Raw genomic sequence first — 27,500 nt, 5'->3', positions numbered from 1 at the left:
GTGAAATTAGGCTTACGTGACGTCACAAATATTCCAGTCAGATTCCAGAGGTGGGTAGGTTGGCCAGAATCTCTCAAAGATGAAAATGTGAGTGTATTTTCCTATTTCATTTGCTCATTTTTATCTGTGAAGTATAATAATTAATGATAATCATATATAATGCACTCATGCATACTTATCTTGAAAATCTCTCTATTTCAAAATTCAAATGAGTTTTTATTGGATTACAAATCTGCTTTTTTATTTTTGTTGGCTGATTTGTAAATCAGGATTAAAATTTATGCTTGTATGCTAATCAGGGTCGTAATTAAGGAGTGGGTTTTTTGAGTTCAAACACCTCCAAAAATTTTCAACACTATTCCAAAAAAAGCTTTTCATTGCCCTTTTTTTTTGCTGAAAAGTGAAATTATTATTGTTGAAGAATTCTACAACCTCAGTGTTTTTATTTTTATTGCAGTTATTGTGAACATCATTTTTATAAAACAATACAGCATTTCTTCAGATTTTGAATATCACTAACAAAAACATTTGAAAATGCCAATATCTTAAATAATGTATTTTAAAGGCATTAAAATATGGTTATTCAACAGGTAGTGTATTTGAATGGGTATGCACGAGTAAACACATCTATTCTTTTGAGTTAGAAAAAAAAACATTGAATTTAGCAGGAGTAATACAGTGTACTTATCAGTTTTTTTTTTTTTTTTTTTTTTTTTTTCTGAATTTAATCGATGCATCATCTTATACATTTGCTCATGCTAATGCCCTTAAAACAGGGCCTCATTTTGATAAACTATTGTAACAAAAATCATTAGAAAATTATGTGAATGCAATATAATTTTATTGATTATATCGTTGCCTCAGAGCAAGAGTAGAACATGTGCAAAAAGAGAATTTCTACTAAAATTGATTTGGAGTTATGATGTTTTTTTCAATGCTGAATATTTGAGGTTGTAATTCATTGATTTAAAAAAAAATTAGGAACTCCCCTAGCTTTTACTATGCATTTTAGAAATTTCCTTTTTTTCCCAGGACTGTACCGAATTCACTTAAGTAGTTAACTGTTAGGTTTCTGTTATCATTGCCACTCGTTGTCAACAATTATCGTTTACTTCTATGTGTGAAAAAAATACTGATACATAAGATCATAATTCAGTAACTAGAAAAAAAATCTATCAAACTAACAGTGAACTTCAAAGAAAATTCAGTAATTATGTGTTGAAAGTAAACTTTGTCAAAGTGATTTATTATTATTATTATTTTTTAGTGTATGTTTTTATTTTTAGACAAAACTTGCCGCTTTAGATCTACCCAGTCAATCTCTGGAGCTCATTCTCAGTCGAGAAGAAACGACACCCAAGCCTAAAAAAACACAGGTAAAGTTTCCTTTCCGTTTTGAGTGTTTTGTATAAATCAGAAGTTTAATGACATACATATGACTCATAATATTTACTTTTATTTTATGCAACATAATAATACATTATACATAAATGACTTTTGAGTAGCTTATTGTAGTTAAATATTCAAAAATTTATTGATTAAATTTCTTTACTAATGATCATTCAAGTCAAAAACTTGCATTTAGTGACTGCTGCCCAACCACAAAGCCAGTAAAACAGTCAGGCAGAGCATGTTGACTGCTTGAAATGATTTCACATGACCATACATGATAAGTAAAAAATATACAGTCATACCTGCCAACATGTCTATTTAGAAAACTTTACAACCTCCTGTAGAAAACCTTAAAATGAGAAACTTACAGTAAAACTCCAATTACTCGAATCAATTTCAAAATTTCAGACAAAAAATAGTAATAATAATAAAATAGAATGACACTAAAACAAACTGCTATTCCCAGAATAAAGATTCTGTCTACGTCTGCCTTGCCATTTCATTTGATTATTTGAAAACTCCGTTAAAAAAAGATTTTTTCTCCCAATGGGCAGTGATTAATCACCAAAGTAAACCGCTTTTTCGTAACAATCCAAGTATCTGAAATCTTGATTGTCTAGATGGGGGGCACTCCTAATTGATTCAGATGATTGAGTTCTAAATTAAGGTTTAACAGTTTGAGGTTTTGGAGCAATTTCACACGAAATCGTACAATCCCAGTAGAAACTTACAATTGTACAATTAATACTCAAACCGTAATTTGTAAGGCCAAACCATACAAGTTGGCAGGTATGTACATTTGTTTAAAGTTCAAATAGGAGTGAGTTCTCTGGCGCAAAGCAGATTTTACCTCTGTCAGCTCATTTTTATCACAGACAGCAATATGTTCCCTTTTCGAGGACAAAAATTTGAACTTAGTTGAAGGGAGACTTCTCTCCAAGCGTAATGTATAGAAAGGATCTTGGTACTTTAGCGGAGAAAAAGTCACAGTATTATTTCACTGTTTCAACCTTTTGTGCATTCTCACATTCACCAATTATGCAGTCAGTGTGTTGCTTACTTTTATGGCATGGAAAGTACACAACTTGCCAAAATTTAATTAGTTTGGCCCTGAAATAGCACAACATTGCATCACTGCAAGTAACGTCATGCATTCATCGGTATTGGCTTAAGTGAATCTTCTTCCAGGACAATTTTCAAAGAGTGGAACTGAGAAATTCGGGCAGTATTTCTGCCATCTTGCCCTTAGTTTTAATCTCTGCTTTTAATTTTACAATGAATCCTCTCTATATAACAAGCTTTATTGAACATCCAAAATTTGTTAAAGCAATTCCCTGAGATTGAATGTTGACTAATTAATCTTGGTCATAGTTCCCGGCACTTTCTCTAACAATTTTCGACTCATGACCAAGTTTTTTAAAGAATAAGGGACATATTAGAAATAATAATAGGTGATATATTTAAGATAATTTTTCTCCTCCCATCAGCTTGTGGTGGATCTGACGTCTAGCGAAAGTGAGAATGAGTTTGAGGATGCAGCAGAATGTTTTGGTGTGGACGACGACATGTTCCAAGCCAGTTCCTCTTCACGTAAAATGCAACACCTAAGTAAGTTATCACCTGATGAATGTCATTTACTTAAGAATGTGAATAATAGGAGAGTGGAGTTATGTTTTCAATTACAGTAAAACCCCTTTAATGCGGACACTAATCGGGCAAACGTTTGTGTCTGCAATAGAGGGGTGTCTGCAGGCAAGGGGTTTAATAATATTATTTGCCTTGGAATCGGGGAATTAAAAATTGTTCTCATAAGAGGGGTGTCCGTTAGAAGGGGTTTTACTGTAATTACAAATAATCAACATTTTTTCAAAATGTCTTATATTTATTCTTAAAAATAAAATTATATTTGTTCTTAATGTTTTTCATTAAATGTCAGACTGCAATCTAGACTATTTCATCATACAAACTGCTTCCTACTGCCATTGAATTTGAGTGAGCAAATATTATCAATGCTCTCCTAACTTCCGGTAAGGAGATCACTCTACAGTGGATTCCTAGCCATTGTGACTTATGGGTAGTGAAAATGCGGACAATCTTACAAATGCGGCTTCTCTCTTGACTCCTCCTGCATAACCTGCGAAACATCAAACTTTCCCTCAAGAAAAAAATCGTAAACACCGCACAAACTCCAGTAGGGAAAAAAAGTCTTGGCAAATCTTGCCTGAGACTTACCTAGAGCTAAAGGTATCTCTTCCTATGTCCTGCTGGCAAGACATGGCCTTTCAGGCTCATCTGATCTGCACTCTGAAATGCCCGCAGTTCTTCTTTTTTTCAAGACGTTCCCCCTTCCTGGGAATTCTTCATTTTTGTACTGGACTGCAAGATTGTATGCTCGAAAAGAAAATATATATATATATATATATGTGTGTGTTGCTTTTGCCCAATGTAATCCTGAATGTTGACTTTTTCGGAATTTGACATCCTATTCTTAGTTTTAGTATTAAAATTTTTGTTTTTTTGACCATAGGATGAAGTTTCCACTGCTGAAGAGTACTGGCTTCATCGCTGTCATTTATCTGTGTTGTAACCTTGTTTGTTAATTGTTCTATAGATGTTTATATATATATATATCACTTTTTTTGAGAATTATTTAACCTTGCTGCACAGAAAAACTTTAAGCTGATGAAAGATTTTTCTTTTTCTAATTTAACTTACTGAATGTTAATAACTTTCTGAAAAAAATTTTGCCTATGATTTTTCCAGTGCCTGATGAAGTGGAAGATGAATCAGTCGCCATCAGTCATTTCGAAAAAGAATTCACCAACAGGTAACTGTTTTTATTTAAAAAATATTTTACTTTTTACTTTCTTGTATTGGATTCATACAAATTTTCGAATTTCAATGGATTTGAATGTTTTGAGGTGTGCTGAGTCCATTTCGACCATTTTTGGAAAATGTCTGTCTGTGTTCCTCACGTAAGTGTGACCAGTTTTTTGTGGCCGCTCTGCAGCAAAAACTACCGCTTGAAATCGAACGAAATTTGGTACACATGTGCCCCTATGTGGACTTGTGCCCATTGGTTTTTGGCTCGAATTCTTCCAAGGGGGGTAGAGCAATGGGACATTTCTTTAGTTATTTGTTGTAGAAGTTTGTGTGTTGTTTTTGCATTCGAATAGTGTTGTAATTAATTGTATGTATGCTGCTGTATGCCTGGTTATCAAATGATTCTTTGGGACGTTTTGGTAGCCCAATGATATGTTTTTGGGAGAAAGGTGTTAGCGAATGAACACATGGACGAGTCTATGGGTGATATGAGTTGTGTGTCCTGGTGGTGGAAGCAAAGATTGGGGGACGCTAATACGTTTCTAACTTGAGGAGCATTAAAACTAAAATTATATTTCATGTTAAAAGGAGGAATACTTTAGTTAAAACCTGAGAGGACCTCTTCCCCCATACGTCCACCTTCGACTACACCATTGGGTATTGAAACCTGTAACACGTGTCTGCAGTAATCTGTATATTTGTGCTACAAATGTTGGTTATTTCCTGTTACTTCTTCGCACAAAAATATTTATTTATTTCCTAATAAAGCAAGTAGCTTAGTTCTTGTGTAATTCATTCGCAGGGGGGTGACAGCCAGGAAGGGGGATGGGAGTTAAGATGCAAACTGGGATTGTAATTTTCAGGAGATTTGATCTCTTTTCAGGGTAGTGCTCTTGGAATAGAACTTCCTACGTGCAGGGGTGTGCACAGGGCAAAGGGGAGAAAAGGGACACCTGTTAACCCGAGCCTGAAGGGGGCTCCAAGATTTTTAAAATGAGAGGTGAAATATATTAGGGATGTAGGGGTAAACAATATGGAGGGGCCCCCTCAAAGTCATTTGTGACGAGTCCCGAAATTTCTTTGCACGCCCCTGCATATGTGGTGCGTCATCGCTCTTGGAATTGATGGATTTAGAATTGTTTTAAAATCAAATGATTGTTTCTTGTGTGCTTTATTCTGATGGGTTGTAATTTAATGTTTGGTGCTGAATTTTCGATTATCGAGATATCTCTTTATAATTGAACAACATATTTTCGAACGAAAATTATTAAGGAATTATCATATGAGCGGGTTAAGGGGGGGCATGGTTGTGTGTTCCGTTGGTAATTATTGAAATAATAGGTAGAGAAATGCCTTTTCATATTGTTTTCCACTTGACAGTTATTTAGATCAAAAAAAAAATAATAATAAATTTTAAAAAGTGGAGGATAATGATAATATGGACATGAGTTTGGGCAACACAAACAGGTTTGAACTTGAGAGTTGTTTAAATTAATAATGTATTGAAACTAAAAAGTGGGAACAGTTAAGCTAAAAATGGAGGGAGGACACCTTCCTTCTATGTCCCCCCCTCGAATGTGACTCTGAGTAATTGAACAAACCTCAAGAGGTAAATTTTCAAGTGATTCATTCGCAGAGGGATCATTCTACGTCAAAAATTGCCTAAAATAAATAGTCGGCCGTGTTGTCTCAGACAGTCATGTCTCAGATTTTATCCATTATTTTTTTACAAATAGATATCTATGAGATGAGCTCAAATTATTTTTTTTTAGATTTTTTGAATGAAAATTACGCTATGGAGATTTTTTTTCAAAAATTCGATTTTTGATCTTTTTTGGAGTCACCATTTTGGCATGACTTTAGAAAATCTCTCTAATTTCTTTATTTTTCAACCAATTAAGCTGCATTTGGTATCAATTTCAAGCTAATACAGTAAAATCCCTCTAATGCGGACACTAATGGGACAAATTTTTTTGTCTACAATAGAGAGGTCTCTGCAGGACAGGGGTTTAACAGGGTTTCCGCTACGGTCGCATTTTTCGCAAAATGCGAAAACACTATCTAAATTGCGAAAATTAAGCAATGCATTTTCTCTTTTTTGCTCAAATAAAAAATAAATTATTTTTTTTAAATAAAGAAGAAATGTATGATCCTAGAGAGGAAGCGTGCATGGCGATAATCAACTTAATCTTTTTTAAATCTTAGCTAAGATGTTTAAACTACAATTAAGTTCAATAACTATTAGTCTCATCCAGCATTATGTCCCCCCAATAACTGCTTTATTAGGAGGAGGAGACTGCAACGTTCTAAACACCAATCGTGTTTTCTTTCTTTATTTTATGTTTTAAAAAAAATAGCTGTTGTACTTATTTCTTCAAAGATGTCACAAATGAAATATGAATTTTATTTTCAACTGGAGATGAAACACACTGAGGCATATATAAATATATGAGAATGTGTAACATTTTAGCATTTTGCTAACATTTTCCCATCAATTTTAGCTTTTATGCTAAAGAACTTTTGAACCCAGCTTAAACCCTGGGGTTTAATAATGTTATTTGCATTGGAACTAGGGAATTAAATATTGTCCGCATAAGAGGGGTGTCCATTAGGAGGGGTTCTGCTGTACTTTTCTCTTTCAGTGTGAACGACAGAAAGTATTCTGTGAATAGTTGGATGTTGCTACTTTTTATCTAAAGTCAGTTTGTATGATTTTTCATTTGAAAGATTAAATAAGTTATATCTCCGGAGTACCTACTATGAGCTGCATGAATTTTTTTTATAGCATATTCAAACCATTCTCTTGCTATGTAGAAAAACATAGAAGGGTGTTTTTGGTTGTTTGAAATAAAAAAATAAAGTGTGTTTTGCAGAAAATACAAGTTTCCTATTGCTTTAAATCCTTTTTAAGTTTAAAAAAGCCCAAAAACATTTCAGAATAATTTATACTGGGCTGTCAAAGGATAAAAATTGATTTATATCAATAGTTAATCGCTATAAAGTTGTTCACTTTGGAAAAGAATTTTGCAAAAACCTCAGTTTCAGAGTTCATAAAAAAAAAAAAAAACACTTTTGATTGAAAGTATACTAAATATTAAAAATGATTTGAAGAATATTGTAAAAAATACTTGTAATGGCATAATTTAGCTTTTTTTTTTTTTTTTTTTGACATTAAAAGATGAAAAAAAAATTTACTATTTAAAAGTTTTCAAAGCATAATCTTGTTTGGATTACGTTACACCTGAGGATAATCCTCCACACTTTCAATACTCATGCAGGGCAACTCTAGATTCCTCTGAAGAAGATTATTTTTGCTGATTGAAGTATATTTTAAAATCTCTTTGAAACTTATTGATAGAAATTCTGTTTTTCTCATCTTTTGATACAGAGGAAATAGTAATTTTTTTAATTAAATGTGATCCATACAAGCATGCCTTTCATTTCACGTTTTATAATAGTCGAAAGCTATGTGTCGATTCACTTTCAAAGCGAAAGAAGAATGATGCATATTGCATGAGTGTTTTAAGAGTATGTAAATAGGCGTTGGTTCAATTTTGGCACCAATCGCTCCAAGAGGTGCTGATTTTTTTTTTGGGGGGGGGGGGGGGAGGGGAACAAAAATAGCTATATTAATGCAACAATAAGAAAGATAAATTGCAATAAACTGTCGTCTGTGTATTTCTAGTGATTTTAATTGTATGGAAATGATCGGAAATATTATCTCAAAATGATTTTTAACTGTTGCCATCTTATGTTCGTTAACAAATAAAATATTTGTAATTAATTCAAGCAAGTCTTTTAGAAAAACTTTCAATTTTCGCTCTTTGCTTTGATTATTGTCGTCAAGTTTTTGTATGTGTAATTTTGTTTTTGTTGGGAATATTTCTTCCTCGTCAACCATGGGGAGGAATCAGAATTATAAGAAAGATATAGAAGAAAGTTTCGTGATAGCCTTAACATACTAGTTTTATCTGCTGCAGCTTAGGTGTATTTATTAAAAATCATTTCATTGAAAAAGGACAAATATGTGATATAATATTTTAGTATCATATAATTTATCATTCATTCTACAGTTAGTAGAGTTCATAATGTGGAAATTTCTGTCTCATTTTGTTGTTACAAATTGTTCTTTCAAGAAGTGTTAATATTATTCTCGCAGGGTTTCCACTGCGGTTACAATTTTTGCAAAATGCTATTTAAATTACAAAAATGAATCAAGGCATTTCTGCTTTTTTGCACAAGAGAAAAAAGAAAAAAATAAACAAAAACGATGCACGATTCGAGAGAGGAAGCAAGTATGACAATAGTAAACTTAATCTTATAATAAATTTTAGCTAACATGTTTAAACTACTAAACTTCAACGGTACTTTGTCTAAATGGGTATTATATCCCCAGAATAAATGCATTATTGATGTTTTAAAAATCAAACTTGTGTTCTCTCATTGCTAAATACAATTCTAAATGTTTTATTTCAAAATTGAAAAAAATATTAGCTGCTTTCTTTAAAGATGTTTTGTTTGAATTAAGGATTACACCTTCAACTGGAGATGAAACACATAGAGGCAGATAGATTTGTAAACATATTCTTTAATCATCAACATTTTAACATTTTGCAAAAGCTTTTTTTCCTAATTTTTGCTGAAGAGCTTTTGAACTCAGCTTAAACCTTGCATTGTTGACAAAACTGTGAAGGTATTCGTTGATTGCCTCAAATGAATGAGTCTCATCATTCATTAACACTTTTCAAATTAGACTCTGGTGTTCAGTTCCTTATAATTAAACATTTTAAAGAAATACTGCATAGGTGTCAATTATTATAGTTCTAACTTTTGTGTTCAATCTTAATCACACTTTTTTTTATTTATTTATTTATATTTGGCCTTTTCCGTTCAATTTTGATATTAAAGATTCAGTTCTAAGCATTTACAACACTATTTCAATATTATGTACCCAATCAGATTTTTAAATCTTCTACAAATCTTTGTATTTAAAATATTTGTTTAAGAACTTATAATGCTATGTCCAAGTGCATAATTTGTCTGCTGGCAAAAGGCACTAAGTATAGTTTTTTCTCCAGGTACAGTTCTTGTCATCCCCCTTTTCAAGGCACACTAGCAGAAGCTCTCCAAGCTTCCTGTCACAAGCCAGCAAAAGAGGTAAATTTAAGTTTCTCAAGAAGGCTAGTGGTTTTGTTGTCAATATGTTGAGTAATAAGTGAATTTCGAAAGGGCACTCCTATGCTTTTGTTTTTAAAGAATTTTAAGACACACTGTAAACATGTTTGTAGACACGTGAAATGTTTCTGTCTTGGAACATACATTTCAAAGTATGCATTTGAGTTTCAGAGAATATATTCAGGTATCAGATGATCCTTTTGACTAAAACTTGATATTCGGAGAGCCTAGGGCTGCCAGACCTTTTTATTTATTTTTTGAGTAACTAATTGTATGGGATAGAGTAGAGTTAGGATGCACTTTGAACAAATGCATGCCTGCTGGCTTGGGCCATGGGTCTATTTACAGGTACAAGAGGTTGAATGTGCAAAAAAAAAAAAAATTGAACTTATTTTTACGTATGTTTTACAGAACATTGTCAATAGTTAATAAAAAATACTGTCAGACACATCCCATGGTCGAAAGTTGCTGCCAGACGCTCAAAAGCTCGCATTGATACCATATCTTGCTTATTCCATGTCAAGTGAACTAGTGCTTCCTCGACCGACTATCTCCGATTTGGATACAAAATCATGGTACACAAATTGGCAATAAGTTTCTCTGTTAAATTTCAGAACAAAGTTTTAAAATGTATGCTAATGTCAATAGACTGCTTTTCTTATTCTTCTGCATAAAAGAAAACGCTGTTTTCTCTAAACTCAAAAGCGTACTTGTCAGGGTTTGTACGGGTCATGGAAATCCTGGAAAGTCATGGAAAAAAAATAAGCGAATTTCAGACCTGGAAAAGTCATGGAAAATTGAAATTTTCATTGAAAGTCATGGAAATTTATCTCAAGTCATGGAAAAATGTCCTGGACAAAGAGAAAGTAACAGTAACTAAAGTAGCATTAAAAATCTTGAGTGATTTAACAGTATAGCACATAAAAGCTATTAAAAGTGGAAAATTGAACAATCCCAAAATCAAATCTGAATTTTGAAATCTCATTGCATCCACTTCTTTCGCAGCTGCTTGCCTTTTTTTGCGACGTGATTTTACTGCTTGGACATGACTTAAAAAGCAGTTCAATTGCATCCGAGTAAGAACTTTATTATTAAATTTATCAGAGTTTATCTTAATTTGTTGAAGGTTTTAGAAAATAAAGATCTTTAGTCAGACGAAAGAATACAGAAAAAAGAAAAATTCTAATACTCTAAAACAGTAGTGCCCAACATACGGCCTGCAAAACTAATTATGCGACCCACTGCTATGTTCAATGTCAGGAATCAAACATGTTCTGGAATTTGTGAATCTATCAATTTACACGCATTTGAAAATGTGCAAATAAGTAAGCAAAACAAGTATACTTTTGAATCGGAAGATTGATTCATTACTGAATGGTTCTATCAAAAAAGATCTGGTTTAGAAACATAAAAAACTAAACTATATGCCTTTACTTTAAAGAACCAAAATACTGTCAAGTTACGTGAATGATTAAATGCACTGTTGGATACTAAAAGGCAACTTTTGAAACAAATTTTGAAACGTAGTTGATGACTCATTCAACCTTTGTCCTATTCATTATCATTCTGCCTGTTTATAAAACAAATATCAGACATTTAAGCATCATCATATTCGTTTCACTGCATTTTTATTTTTTACTTTATTTAAATTTATATGTTGAAGACAAATAAGAATAGTTTAGTATTTTAAGTGTACACTTACATTTTGTCCATTACGAGTAAGTGCTTGTAATGAGGCTGTGGCAGTCACGCAAACATTTTGTTAATACTCATTTCCAAAAAATAGCAAGTTTGAGATTAAATAGTGTGTAACGAGGTCATGAAAATTTTTCATTGAAGTAATGAAAAAGTCTTGGAAAAGTCATGGAATTTTTTCATCCAAATGGAGTATGAACCCTGACTTGTGGTTTTCATTTAAATTTTTCTGATTTTAGTCATTTCAATACAAACATATAATTGACTGGAAGGAAATGATTTGCAATATTTCTTGCTAACTTTAAAGAAAAAAAATGTTTTCTTTCGGTCTTCTTTTTTTTTTCTTTTTTTAAGACAGTTATTTGAAAAGTTATCTTGCAAGTTAATCTCTGAAATAAAGCTCATAGAAATGGATGCTTTTGTAATTCAAAATGTAAGGAATAAAAGCTAATTTTAAGTTCTAAACACACGATTGGTTCCCAATAGCTGTTCTCAAAATGATCATGGTTTTAAGCGTTAAACTTCTTCAGTTGGTTTTTAAAAACGTAAAATCTTTCAATGTACTCTTTGCCATTAAATAAAGTAACATCTCAGTAATTCAGCAATTGAAGTCTCTAAAACCTAGAACTACCTTTAGCATTATAAAAAATTCTGAAATACTTAAATAATTTAAAACGTGTTTTCAGGACCAAACAAAAATGCTAATTAAAAACTAATTCTTTTTTAAAATTTTGTTGTATTGAGAGAAATTAGTGCGCTGCAACTGGATTTCAATACAGTTGCACTGAAGTGTGAAATTTATGGTAAATGCTAAAACAATGAATAACAGAAATACACCGCCAGCTCAGTTAATTCCAGCCGATGCAGTCCTTGACTGAAATTGACTGAGCTGGCGGTGTATTTCATGTATGTAATGTCTTCTGCCTTAGCCCTGGCTATAGGGCGGTAACTTACTGAATGAATAACTGATTAAGAAACGAAAAACATATTAGTGAGTTTAAGAATCATAGTTTCATTTTACACTTGTTCTGTAACTTTTTTTAAAGAAGATGCTGATAGATTTTTTTTTTTTTTTTGAAGGCTTGGCGGTCTTTCTGCTATTTGCCACTTTTATGAATGACTTATGCTGTTGATACTTTCATTACACATTTGTAAATCAAGAATCAATAAGAATTTAAGTTTAAAAAGAGTACAATTAATTGATGGTTATTATTGAAATTGGAAAACAAAATTCAAAAATGTGAAATAATTTGTACTACTTTCGTGAAAATGACCTAAACATATCCATCGTGTCCTCAGAGGCGCCCACTGGCCATCTACCTCCACCATGACGCAAGTGTCTTGACGAATGTGTTCTGCACACAGCTTCTCTGCTCAGACACAGCGGCTTCTTACCTGACGTTGAACTTTGTCACCTGGGCATGGGACTTAACCTGCGAGTCCAACAAAACATTGTGAGTATGCCAATGTCACTTTGGTTTCATGATGTCCATGTGATTGATAAATGATAAAATCAGTCAGAAACATTTTACAGCTTCAGAGCTAGAGTTCTTTTGCGTAAAGGTCGATTTTGTGTTCCCTTTTTGCAGGTTTATCCCTTCTTTTTTTTGAGAATAGAAATGCTTTCAAACTTTCAGTGTTGAGCAAGGGTTGTGTTGATTTTATCATTGGTCAGTTTTACACAAAGGTGTATAATTTAATTTGTATGCAAAAAGTAATACATCAGAGATTAACAATCTGTTACAAATAGTTAATTGTAACAAATAATATTTAACTTTTGTGTGTGTATGCTGCTCTCAAACTAAAAAAAGATGGAAATGTTGCTCCCTAAATAAAACGCAATACTAGCAATTCTGCTTCTGTAATAATCTAAATTTGAAAAAATGCATATTCAACATATCTTCTGTTGGTGAAATAATTTCTTTTGTAACTAATTTAGTTAAATTCTTTCATCCCTTTGCAGTTTGTTAGCCATCCTCTCTCAAAATCTGGGAATGGCTGCGGCAAATACGGTGAGGAGCATAGCTCTAAATAACTTACCAGCATTAGTCATCATCACCAAAGTCAGATCCACACCAGAAGTCTTGACGGTAATACCTGGTGAGTTGTTACAGAGACTTTCAAAGCTTTTGTGCAGTATTTTATGATACAACTTCTGTATGGACTCTTATTTTGGGGCTAGAAACTACATTTAAAAAGGAAAATAATTCCTTAACAAGAAAATATCCTTCCTCCAATTTCATCACACTGTTTCTTTTCCACTGTATTGAGGGATCTTGCAGTACAGGGAGGATCTGGAATTGTTGAAGAATTTTATTAGCTGTTAATTTGGTCTAAAAACTGGAAATTCATGAAGAGAGACTTATAAAATGCTCTTCGCATTACAAGCTTCAGTAGTAATGCATTGTCGTGTATTACTTATTTGGTCTTAATAAATTAGACTTGCAATCAGTTTCTTTCAAGAAGAAATCTTTGATTTGGCAGATTTCTCCCTTCTGATTGTTTATGCACTTTTCTCCTAAAAACGAAATCCCGATCAATTATCATGGTATAAGTGCCCCTTTCTTTCTACTCCCTAAAATGTTAATTTATTCTCGCTACTTATTATCTGTTCTTTTCATTGGTATGCTTTTTTTTTTTTTTTTTCAAATTTGTTTTGTTTCATAGATTTGTTACCTTTCTCATTTCCTCTTTTTCTTCCCTGTTTTAAATTGTATAAAAATTAATTACTGTTGTTGATACATGTATTAAAAAAAAAGTTTGAAAACTTATTTTAAAAGTAAAATTAAAACTTCATTCACCAGGGTGTGTTTCGTTTTGTAATTAGACTACCCTTCTACCCGGCAAGATCGACGGTTTTCCTGTACCATTTCCTAATATGAAATTTCAGCTTTTTCCTCTTATTTCTCTCATCTCGATTCCTAACACATTTACTGTGATGCAATATGTTTTTGATGCATTAAGTTTTCTTTCCCATAGTTTAGCACAAATTACAATTTATATTTATTTAATCTGATATTATGTGAATTTTTTTATCCATCATGTGTTGACTATTGACGTAGCACAATTTTCTCTCCCCAAAGGCAACGTCGGTTTAGATGATTTGATGACACGTCTGATTCATGCAGTCGAAGTCTTCAATAGTGAAATGCAGTCAGAAATCTGGGAAGAGGTAATATATTTCTCTTGCTTAAAAAAAATAAATTGAAAAAACACTTTATTTACTTTTGCAAAACTTTTGTTTCACCAGAATTTTCATGCTTAATATATTGTGTGGTGAATTATTTTTTTAAATTTAACTCTCCTTAAGTTGAATCCTTAATAGCCAATCATAGCTTATGAAGCACGAGCATTACTCTTTGAAGGTTACAAAGAATGAAAAAAGGTTGTGCAGTTTTAATTAAGAAGTTTGTGTACGAAAGACCCTTCCAAATGCTGAACTTTTAATTAAATTTTGTAATTATTTATGCATTATTCTTTATTTTTTCCTAAAGTCCTTTTTTGGCAAAAAAATCAAATAGTGTCGTCTCCCCCTCCCCCCTCTTTTTTTCTTTCTTTCCCTTTTTTAATTTTGAAACTGATCATTTCTTATGCTAAGATTTAACATTAAGGAAATCTTTGTTTCAAACTGAAAGAGCTTTTTATTCTTTTTGAAGTTGATATTCCATAATGTTTATAAATTGTATCCTTGTCTACTTTTTCTTTGTTTTCTATTTTATTCATTTCAAAACTGGTTATGTATTTATTTTGATAAAATTTCAACTAAATGCTCTGGGAAATTTCTGGAAAGAAATATGCTTTAAGTGCCCAACTCTTTCTCTGTAAATGCCATTGGTAAAACATTTATCTAGGTGGGGGGGGGGGGTGCCTTTTACGTGTTAACTACTAATTGTTAGAATACATCATGTTCCACAAACTTACTTTTCTTTCTTTTTTACTATATTTAAAACTAATGTACTGAATCTTTGTTAAATTCAAGCACTTCAATTTGTATTGTTCTTCAGGGTTGGTACTTTTTAAAAAAGATGCATCCCTAAACATTTGCATGGCATAGAAACTCGATTATGTCTTGTAAAGATATATTCTATTGTTGGAGCAAACCTAACCTGGCAGCATTGTGAAGGATGTGCAGATCCAAAACACAGCTTTAAGACTCTGCTGGTCAGGTTTGTCCCAGCAAAAGTAAATGTTTTATATCAGATTCAATTACTTTGATTTGCAACCCCCCTCGCCCCAATATCTTTCTTCTGTGTTTTTTGAAATGTGTTTTTAATCTATCTTAAACAGCTTCTTTTTCTTTCTTTTTTTCTGATTCTTTATATTATAAAGAATGGCTACAATATAGCCATGTGTTTTTTGTGTAACAGCTGAAATGTGTTTATTTCATTAATATGTGTGTGTTAGTATTGCAATGTTTATGATGAAACATGAAAATTGTGTTTGATTGTGGAATGTTTTGCTTGCTCTGCAGGAAGAAAGGGAAGCCAGAGAAAATGTTAAAAGAGAACAAGACGCTGCTTACGAAGCTTCACTGCTGGCAGATCGGGCAAAAGTAAGAATCCTTTGCATTCTGTTTAAGGCAGTAAAATGATATTTTCAATGCTTGGGAAGCAATTTACCTTCATGTAGAAAGTTATATTAAACATGGGGATTGTGAGAAAATATTGGGAAAAGGTTATAAAAGGAATTTAGGCCCTTGGATAATCATCAAAGCAGATAACACTCTCCTTGATAATCAGCAGTTAGCTGTATTTCTTTTAAATAATGCAATGATTTTTTTTTTTCACTGATTATCCAAAAAAAAAAACTTTTGCATTCACAAGATCAAGCGCTCCAACTATTACAAAATTTCTGTAGTTTCTGTCAAAGTTCGTCAAATTCAAAATAAATGAATGTTTAAAACAGGGTTGGCAAGGTTTTGGACACTACGGTAAAAACCCTGGTTTTTACTGTCCTATCCAAAACTGTCCGAAAGTGTCCAAAACTATATTTTTAGAGATATTGTATTTTGTGAGAAAACATCAAAAACAGAATAAAATGTATGAATGTTTTTTTTTTTTTTTGAACATTTATTTTATGTGACCATTCAACTTATTTATGCAGCTGATTTTAATCTAGTTTCACAGAAGTTGAATTCCTAATGTAAAATTTCAATTTGTGTGCATGAGTTCAATTTTATTTATTTTCTTTTTGATAATGGTAACCATATTTCCCTATGTTTATGCATGTGTGCAAATGAAAGCAGGGTTGGCAAGTTTTTTACCATCCTGTTCAAAACCCTTGTGTTGAAAACTAGCCGAAAGTGTCCCCAACTGTTATTTGAGAAACGATACTTTATGAGAAAATATCAAAAACAGAACAAAATATGTTAAAATTATTTTATGTATTTTTGACTGTTTAATATATTTACTCAATGTGAACATTCAAGTGTACATATATATCTGATTTTGATCTAGTTACGTAGAAATTAAATTCTTCAATAAAAATTTTAATTTAAACCCATGAGTTAGTTCTTTTGTTTTCCTTACCATAAACCAAATTCTTAGACATTAATGCTTGTGTGCAAAATATAGTGCAATAATTGACTTAAATACAATAAATGACAATCTTTTTAGTTATAGAATATACTATAGTAAAAATATGAACTAAAAAAAAGAATAACACAAGTTTTAAAATAAGAGTGTTTGATCATCAATTTCTTGTTCTTTAATCTATGATTTAAAAAATAATTTTTGCTAAAACATCATGAAAAACTTATTTGCACAAATCATTTTTTTAAAAAAATAAGATTATTTTTTTGCGCCTAAACATGGCACGTTTGATAATATTCCTTTGAGTTATAAATGGAACTGAAATGAGTTGTCTTGGTAGTGTTGTGAAGTACCTTTCATAACTCTACCAACTGTTACATAAAGAAGTTTTTATGTAATAGAGTTATTGGGAGTTATTTAATTTTTTAAAAGTTATTTTTAAATGAAATTTTTGTAGAAAAATATTATCAAATACTTATTAATTAAGCCTCATTAATATCAGTATTTAAGCATCAAGAATATTTCAGTAAATAGGAATTGATTTGATTACACCCTTTTAGCTTTAGCATAGTTTTGGACAGTTTCTGACAGTTTTGGACGGTTAAAACCACCTGTCCTAATTTATACGGACACTAATATTGGAAATTTTATAATACCCATATTTATGTATCTCAAAGCCAAACTAATGTAAGTCACATTATCACTACAGTAGAGAACCAATTATCCGGAAGTTCGGGACCATAGCTATCCCGGATATCTGAATTTCCCGGTTTTCTGGATCGGTAAAAGCGCTATTGTTTATAAAGCTTAAATTACTATAATAAATTGTAATGTATATTCGAATAAGAAGAAAACAGTTCAGAAATGCTTATAAATATCAAAATATTAAAAACTAGTGAGAGAAAAATTTAAACACAAAAACTCTTAAGTTATTCATAAGACTTGAGACCCCTCACAATCAGTTTGAAAAAAAAAAAAAAACACTTTTTGATATTTTAAAATGAAAGAAAATGAAGGGAAGGGCAAGAAACAAGTTTTTGAAGGTAAATGTGCGATTTTTTCTAGCGTATGAAAGAATTTGTTTTCATGAACGCATTTTTTTTTTTTTTTGGAATGTTTTATAAAGATTTTGAGTTTGCGATTAAGATAGTTATTGACAACTATTGCTTTTGCATTAAGTTAATATCAATAGAAATTTGTTTTATGAGTTTTTGCAACCTTATTACAGTCTTGCGTTTAACGATTTTTAGATTCCACGAACAACTATCCGGAAAATTCGCGAATCTGGTTTTCGGTGTATCCCGCACTTTCTCGAAATCACTTACGCACAAAACGGCTTTAATTACAAGCCATTCAATGAAATATCGCATTAGAATGCCACAATATTTATTTCTTTAGTTTTCAGTTGGAATAAAAATCGAAAACTCCAGACTTACAAGTGTGCTTTTTAATTCAAGAAAATATTTCGCAAATTTTGCAAGGCGTAAGGGTTTGAAGTTCGTTTTTGTAAATATTTTCCCGAGTTATAGATGAGTAATATGGTATTTATTAAGAAGCCGCTCATATTCTTTTAGGTATTTCAAAAAATGCTTGTTTTTTCAAAAATTGCCAAAAATGCATATTTTTTTTTTAAATGGCGGGAAAATCGGCAAAAGGTTGCCGGTTTTCTGGTTTCCCGGTTTTCTGGTTCCCGGATAAAATGTTCTACACTGTACTTTGCACGAGAGCGTAAAAATGTTTGCTTGGTGTATCCAAAAATATGTACTTGTGTTCCTTAACACTCTTAAATAATTATAAAGATTTTCTTTAATTTTAATAGCATTATATTGTTATGGCTCGATGGGAAGTAAGATTCTACAATACATACAGTGCAGTAGTAACCTGAAAATTACCAATTTTGATATATGTTAGTCTGATTTTGAGGATCAGATATGTTAAAGTTTTTTTTTTAATTTGTGTTGTGTTTATCTGCCGATGAGTAGATGGCCAATATTGGAGGACATGAAAATTTAAGCCTTGGATAGTTAATGCATGCTGGTTTTAAAAATATTTCTGAAAAGAACAACTGTTCTACCTGTGGAATTATTGTATGGGAGGGTTCGCTATTTTTCTATTTTCTCCAATAAAAATGCACATGAAATATTCGATGGAATCTATCTATTTTGAACCAAATAGAAACTTAATAATTGTGATGAAATAAAAGCCGAAATTCAAATTTTTTAGTGGGAGGGGGACATCTCTTTGTGTTTAAGTGGAAAATATTACAAATTTTTGGGATTGAAGAAAAGAAAAAATATTATTTGACCAATTCAGATTATGAAAGATTGCAGTGATTAGAACATTTACCCCAAACTTTATCAAAGTTCTTTAATGTAGTTTCCTCTCACTTCACTAAATTAGTAAAAAATTTCAAAATTGTATCATTCTCGGCTGAGAGTGGTCAGACAGCAAAAAGGAGGAAATCAAAAAAAAAAAAAATCGTAAAAGGGATGATATCCAAAACCACATCAAAAAAGAACCTGGAAGCCATGATATTCAAAAATTCAACAAAAAATGGCTAACTTATCAGTTTTGAAGGTAATACGCATTAAAATAAGTTATAAGTAATAATTTTGTACAATTTGCTGCATTGTACTCTTTCTTGCAAGAGCGTTTATTCCTAAATAAATCTAAATTTTGAAAAAGAGGCAACAATTTCTAACCCCTAATTCCTTGAACAAAGGGTTGGAGGAGCCAGAGGTCAATCTTGGCTGTTTCATACAATAGTGTCAACTTTTCATTTGTTTTAGAGATATATCATTTTTTTCATTAAAAACATTTGAGTTTATTGTGTTTAACGAGTGAGAACATAAATTTTGAAATTAAGTCTGTTTGTAAAGTAAAAATTTACAACAGAAAAGAGAATCCAAAAAATTTTTATGTGGTAGAACATACTTTTCATCGTAAGAATTGAAAATAAAGAAAAATATATGCATAGAAATATTAGTTACCTTTTTCCTTGCATTGAAACCCAAAATTTGTTTTTAAAAACTTCCTAATGCGATTTCAGAATCAAAAGAACAACTTGCAGCTGCCTCATTTAATCATGAAATTTCAGAACTTTTAACAGACCGTAAAGCATAAACCATTTGAGATTCACCATAGATATTTCTTACACTTTCTCAAATGCACAAAAAAAGTAACCATGCCAAGTTTCAAAAAAAATCGAGACTGTAGGAGATAAGCCACATTTTTTGATTGACTTTTGCATTTTTTCTAAAATAAATTAAAGAAATAAAAATATTATTGAACTGATGAATAAAATAAGCAGATATAAGGTAGCACCTAGTGAAAAACCACTCAACATTAAAAATAATTAAAATACTTGCAGGATGCAAAAAGATTGAAATCTCAAACGAGGCAAGCAACTTTCAGCGCAGCACGTGTTTGACGTCGTTGGCAAGATTCCAAAGCATGCGTTTTTGGCAGACATCTTGGAAGATGAAGATTTGCGAGGAAAAAAAAGAAATCTATGACCGAAAATTTTAAAAAATAGTATTTTTTTCCGATTTTTGAGAAAAATAAGGTTTGAAATGGGCAAAAAAAAGGAGGAAAGGTTTTAAAAACTAACAGAAAAAGCCGGAAAAATCTCATCCTTGATAATTATTTTAAAGGCTAATCAAGCTTAAATTTCAGTAAAATTATATAAATTTTTTAAGTAGAATTGTTTTAAAGTATTAAGCATTTTTAGCTGTTTGTTTCCATGCATCTAATAAAGCACTAAAAAAAAAAAGTTTAATATCAATATCAAATATATTTTTGTGTGCATTTTTTGAAATTAAGGATAAAATATTTGGAAAAAAAAAAAGACATTCTAATTACTTAAAATACACCGCCAGCTCAGTTATTCCAATCGGAGGACTGCAGTTTCACGCTTTTTAGCACTCATCAGTCTGGAATAGAAAGTAACTAAGCTAGAGGCATGATGACTGCTAAAAAGCACGAAACTGCAGTCCTTGTTTGGAATAACTGAGCTGGCGGGGTATTTTATGTACTTCTGCCTTGCCCTAGCTTAGAGCGGTAACTTACTACAAAAATTAATTCTTGTTAAAGATACAAAAATACTGACCATTTCACTTCATATGTGGTGGCAACGATGGACTAGAAAAAAGTTGAAGGGAAATAAATTTTTATATAAGATTTATTTATTTATTTATTTTTTGGGCAATCACAAATTGTTAATTGTTTTCATTTGACCACTGAATGACGTCCATGTCCTGTCTTCTGATTTTTGGACAGGGGCACCACCATTGACCCTTCCTCCTGGTGCTAGTTCTCCACCAGCAGCGCTGTTCACAGGAATCCACTCTTCCTGGGCAGTTGCTTCCATATCCTACGTGCACACACTCACACATGCGCACTGGTAATTGAGAAAAACTTGAATTCAAGATGTCAAAATTCAAATTATTTATTTATTTATTTTCCAGAGACATATAATCTGTCATTTGCCAAAATTCTAAAAATACACTTCATAACTTTTTCTTTTTCCAAATAGTGACATAGTTTTATACACAAGTCTAAAAAAAGCAGATTTCTGCGTCTTTGCTGGAAATCACTTTCACTGGAAACTTTCACAGACTCTTCTGCCAAAATAATATTCAGGAGTAGAATCTAAGAAATTTCAGCTCAAATCCAGAAATTTCAGTTTTAAGCGTTCATTTAGTGACTTTCAATAACCCGAAAACACGACTGCCACGTTATTAGAAGTTTTGATTATCTTGTTTCTTCACATATTATCTTTAAAAAAGTAAATGTTTTGCCTTGAACACAGTTAGTTTATGTGCATGTTTGTATCTACTTCATGTATTTGCATTTTTTTTTTAGGAGGAAGCAAGACGCCAAGAGTTTGAAGAGCAGCAAAAGAAGGAGGAGGAAGAGCAACAAAAAAAGCATAAAGAAGAAGAAATGCGACAGCAGGAAGAAGCTTTCAAAGATGTAAGCACATTTTCTGCATAAGTACAGAACCGTTTGGCAGTGGATTCAGTTTTCGTTTACCAAATATTTAATAGTACTTGTTTTTCACTTTTTGTTAAGCTTACCTCAGTTTCTTTAATTACTGTATTGCGCTGCATCAGCCAGCATTCCTGAAATAAGTGAGGTTGACTAACATGCCAGGCAGGAAGTGCAATTCATGAGGGCAAGGGGGGAAACTGTCCCCCCCCCCCCCCACTTTTTATGGCTCATTTATTTTATTTTCCAATTTAGGAACTAAAACTAGAAATTATTTTTAAAAAAAGCAGAAATGTCAAAACTTTATATCATAATTACTTGTTTTACTTTGTATCTCTGTTTAGGAAACATTATTTAGCACAAACAGCAACTTTTAGCTTATGCATTGAGTGTTTAGATATTAGTAAATCAATTGTTTTACTTAAACAAGCCATACTTGCTTAATGAAATGACTACCAAGTGTTTGTGACATCTCGAAATACTTTGGGGTAAATAATGTAAGTCTAATTCATGTCTGAGTGTTTCTTTGGAGAAAGTTATTGTGTACATAATTCATCAAAATCTTAGGAAAAATGTGAGTTAAGCTGTTAGATTTACATCAATTACCTTATCTCATAGGTTTTAACTTAAAAACCTAATGAATGGGGTGGTTTCCTCCAGTCAAAAGTACTACTTTTAGTCATTGAAATGGATAGAATGAGCAAAAAAAAAATTACATGGACCCAGAAAATACTTTGATTTTCCCAACAGTTTTTGTTTAATTAATTTTTTAAAATGTCCGATTTTTCAAACAGGGCGTGGTCTTTATGACGTCACAAATGATGCAATTTGGCGCATCTTTCTAATACGTTTCCATGTTATGATAATCAAGCAGCAAATTAAAATTGCGCTCTACGCTTGCTATCAACCATATCATTGCCAATCCATGTGAGTAAAGATGCAAATTAAATATTTTGTTCTGTGAATGGCAACATTGAATGGCATTTCATCATTTGTGATGTCACGCAACAAAAGTGTGCTCACCGATTTAAGTATTTTTTTAAAAATATTAAACTTAAAGAAATTATTTAAAAAATGGTCAGATCCTATGTTTTTAAGCATGTTCTTTCAGAAAAAAATACTTTTAAAATTTTGGAAACGACCCCATTACAATCCAATTTTGGCTGCCAGACGACCACTTGATTTTATTTATTCCATAAAAGGCCCATTAAAAAATTTCTATCTCAGTCTGTGTTATCAGAACCAAATTCAAGTTATTGGTTGTTCTCACCTGTATACTCTATTGTGTTTCCTTTATTTCCAGGCTGTGCGCAGGTCGCTGGCCGAGCAGCTGCCCCCAGAGCCCGGGGATGGGCCTGTGAGCCAGATCCGGGTTCGCCTGCCAACCGGGGACACGATAGGGCGGAGCTTCTCCCTGGAAACGCCCCTTTCCTTGCTGCTCACCTATATCGCCTCCCAAGGGTACCCGCCCGAGGAGTACAAGGTGCTCGCCTCGTGGCCCAGGAGAGATGTGAGTACTCACTTTGCGACAAAGACTCCAGATCGTCAGCACCGTGCCAAACTAACGAAGGTGAAAAATCGCGGATCACATTTTCCAAATTCGATGGCTTGCCGTAGTACTCAAAATGGGCTACCTACTGGTTACAACTACTTTAAGAGACACGTGAAATACACCGCCAGCTCAGTCATTTCCAGCCGAGGACTGCACAGGGTTCGTACGGGTCATGGAAATCCTGGAAAGTCATGGAAAAAAAATAAGCGAATTTCAGACCTGGAAAAGTCACGGAAAATTGAAATTTTCTTTCAAAGTCATGGAAATTTTTTTCAAGTCATGGAAAAATGTCCTTGACAAAGAGAAAGTTACAGTAACTAAAAGAGCATTAGAAATCTTAAGTGATTTAATAGTATAGCACATAAAAGTTATTAAAAGTGGAAAATTGAACGATCCAAAAATCAGATCTGAATTTTGAAATCTCATTGCATCCACTCCTGTCACAACCACTCTCCTTTTTTAGTGATGTGATTTTACTGCTTGGGCATCACTCATTTTGTATTAACTATCATTTTCAACACTTCTTATGTTTTATATTCTGTAGTAGCAAACTTGCAAGTTCTTGGTTTTGCCACGCCCACTCTTAAAACGCAATTCAATTGCGTCCGAGTTGGTTTCCATCACTCGTAATAACTTTAGTATAAAGATCTTTAATCAGGTGATAAAATACAGAAAAAGGGGAATTCTAATACTCTAAAACAGTAGTGCCATACATACGGCCCGCGAAACTAATCCATGCGGCTCACTGCTACGATCAATGTCGGGAATCACACATTATGTGCTGAAATTTCTGAATTTGTTAATTTATATGCATTTGAAAATGCAAATAAGTAAGCAAAACAAGTACTTTTGAATCGGAAGATTTATTCACTACTGAATGGTTTTTTTATATAATTACCTGGATTAGAAACACAAACTAAATATGTGGCTTTACTTAAAAAAAAACCAAAATACTGTCAAGTTATGTGGATGATTAAATGCATTGTAGACACTAAAAAGAAACTTTTTAAGCAAATTTATTGAAACTTAGTGATGACTCATTAACCTTTCTCCCATTGGTTATCATTCTGCCTGTTTATAAAAAAATATATTAGATATTCACGCATCATTATATTCCATTTACTGCAATTTTACTTTACTTAAACTTATATGATGAAGACAAATAAGAATAGTTTAGTTTTTTAAGTGTACACTGATATTTTTTCCCATTACGAGTAAGTGCATCAATGAAGTACTGGTAGTCATGTAGAAGCTTTTGCTAATGCTCATTTCTAAAAATTGGCAAATTAAATAGTGCTATTCCTGTTAGATATTAAATAATGCTGTAACAAGGTCATGAAATTTTTTATTGAAGTCATGAAAAAGTCTTGGAAAAGTCATGGAATTTTTTCATCCATATAGAGTATGAACCCTGACTGCAGTTTCGTGCTTATTAGCGCTCATAGGAAAGTGACTGAGCTGGAGATGGAAAACCTCTTAAGGAAGCCTAGAGTGCGAAACAAACTGGTAGCTAATATAGAATTAGCAGACCAGACGAGTGACCGAAGCAATGGTTCGGTTCAACTCGAAGATTGAACGCAAGGCAGGGTATATTCAGTAAATTACCGCCCATTAGCCAGGGCTAAAGCAGAAATAGGTGAAATACACCACCAGCTCAGTCATTTCCAGCCGAGGTCTCAGTCACTTTCCTATGCAGGGCTGATGAGTGCTAACAAGCATGGAACTGCAGTCCTCGGCTGGAAATGACTGAGCTGGCGGTGTATTTCACCTATTTCTGCTTTAGCCCTGGCTAATGGGCGGTAATTTACTGAATATACCCTGCCTTGCCTTCAATATTCGAGTTGAACCGAACCATTGTTTCGTTCACTCGTCTGATCTACTAATTCTATATTAGCTACCAGTTTGTTTCGCACTCTTGGCTTCCTTAAGAGGTTTTCCATCTCCAGCTCAGCCACTTTCCTATGCCGGGCTGATGAGTGCTAATAAGCACGAAACTGCAGTCCTCGGCTGGAATTGACTGAGCTGGCGGTGTATTTCACGTATTTCTTTTTTAGCCCTGGCTAATGGGCGGTAATTTACTGAATATACTTTAAGAGATAGTTTCATTCTTGAAATTATCTATCAGGGCTCGAAAATTATATTGCCCGACATGCCCGGGGCATGTAAAAATTCCGATCGGGCATGAGTCTTTTACCCTTACATATCCAGCTGGGCATGTAATTATTACAATTTTTAAATTAAGTATTTTTAATTTTAATGACTTATTATGTACTTTTTTTTTTTAACTTTTTTTGTGTTGTATATTGAAATAATTCTTAATTCAGATATAAAGCTGTGAAATTATTTTTTGTGTGATTAATGCTATACAACAAACTCAAATACTTTTATTATTATACAATTTTAAAAAAAACCTGGGCATGTAAAAGTTTATTCGGACATGTAAAATTTTTAAAAATTTTCTAGCCCTGTTATCTATATAAATTAAGACATTGAAAATAGCTAAACGCGTCATTTGGAAAAAAAATATTGTTTTGGCTCTCCTGAAATGTGCCAATTTTCATAGTCATTAGTTTAGCATGGTGCCGACAAAATGTTGGATTCTTGTTTCATTGCATGAATGTTATGAAGAACCAACACCCTAATGGGCAGTAACTGAAAATTTTTCTTTGTTTTTTTCTTTCATTTTCATCATCCATTGTATGTTAGCTTTGTTGTACGAACTTGTTTATTTGGTTTCCACTAAAAATTCCAACATTTCCCTGTTGTTAGCATTGAATCCAAAATGCAGTTATTCAAATATTTGGAAAACTCATTTCTTCAAATACTGTGCTTTACTTCTACACAATGCAATTAAATTTTGAAGATTCCCAGAAACAATTCTTCTATCATACTCTTTGGCTCTGTAACGAACGTATCTTATGAGGCATGTCCATTACTGATCAAAAACGAATATTCAAATTTTGTCTAAGGAAATCTTCATAAATTACTTGCATAATATAGAAGCAGAGTCTATGTTGTTCATGCTCATGCAATGAAATGAGAATTGAATATATTTGTTTTCTTTATAAGGTATGTCGTGCAACTATTGATATGTATGTTACAGGATTTTTGATAACCTCTCATAGCAGGGGTTTGTCCAGGATTTTTCACAGGGTCTTATTTTTATGGATTTGAAAAACATTTTTAAGGAAATATGAAAAGGTTTTGTGAAAATTCAAAATCTAAGCCAAAAGTAATGTATCAATATGTTAAAGTGTGAGCTTTTAAAAGAGCTCAGCTTATTAACTTTTAGTGGAAGCTCAACCAGGACGTGTGATAGTTCTTGAAAAAACATATTTATCCTGTGCAACATCAAGAAGAGCCAAAGTTAAAAGTAACTTGTTTATGATGGCTATGATATATACAATGAGGTGTTAAACGAAATATTGAGAATCGCTCTTTACAATATTCATTAGCTCATTATACTTTAAATGACTTCTGAAGCCAACATTCTAAGTCAAAGTATGAAACGTTAATCATATTGAGCTATGATATTCATGTCAAAAACAGTAAGCCGAAGCTATCGGCAAAAACGGACAGACTCAACTGAGCTGCCGAAAAAAAACAACCAAGTCTGACTTGGGTTGAAATTGAAAGGGAATGAGGCAAAGTGCCGGGAGCTTAAATGCTACTGACAGTTTGCATATTCTGCTGACACAACCTTGTTGCAAGAAGGAAAGAACGAATGAGAAAAAACTAATGCAAATTAAGGTTGCCAACACTTTTTGGAAAATAATTTACCTCCATTAGTTACACAATATATGCTAGATTTTTTATTTGAGTAGTTAATAATTAAAAAATGAGTTTGTAAAAAGTTCGACATGGTCTATCGGAAGTTTGAAGGGTCCCCCTTAATGTGTTGCAATTTTGTGAACGGTTCTTAAACAGACCCAAATTTCCTCTAGTCTGACCCTTGCACAGTAACCTAATGTTGTTTTTCCTCCTTGCAGCTCACCAGCCTAGAAGAGCACAAGACTTTAGAAGAACTGAAACTATATCCCAAAGAGACACTGACCCTGGAGGCCAGATGAAGCGCCTCCTCTGAGAGAGAAGCTAAGTTATACATAAATATATATACCTGTGATACCCGCTCTGCGACACGGCATTCACTTCCACCGAGGTCTTCGGATTCTGACTTCGAGTTTAAATTATTATTCTGCATGAATTAGTTCAAAAAAAAAGCGTACTGTTTGCATTACTTTTTAAAATATTAACCATGCATCATTTAATAAAAAATTCTTCATAGCTGTTTCTTTTGAATCTGTTGTAAAGTGCAATGCTGACGTAATAAAATGGAAATATAT

At 32.6% G+C, this 27,500-nt stretch overlaps 1 protein-coding gene across 1 annotated transcript; it reads left to right on the top strand.

Moving 5' to 3' along the window:
• Nucleotides 1–27,500, top strand: LOC129233668 (FAS-associated factor 1-like; the record flags this gene model as incomplete). The annotated part of the gene is made up of 12 exons (XM_054867643.1): nt 1–87; nt 1,287–1,376; nt 2,880–3,000; nt 4,156–4,219; nt 9,294–9,372; nt 12,385–12,539; nt 13,049–13,185; nt 14,169–14,257; nt 15,557–15,637; nt 21,480–21,590; nt 22,909–23,115; nt 27,147–27,500. Coding segments are annotated over 12 exons (1,302 nt in total), but the record flags the coding sequence as incomplete, so codon positions are not given.

This window comes from Uloborus diversus, unplaced genomic scaffold, assembly GCF_026930045.1.
Source record: "Uloborus diversus isolate 005 unplaced genomic scaffold, Udiv.v.3.1 scaffold_605, whole genome shotgun sequence".
NCBI classification, from domain to species: Eukaryota; Metazoa; Arthropoda; class Arachnida; order Araneae; family Uloboridae; genus Uloborus; species Uloborus diversus.
Note: the sequence above shows the minus strand (reverse complement) of the source record. Positions and strands in the feature narration are given on the sequence as shown.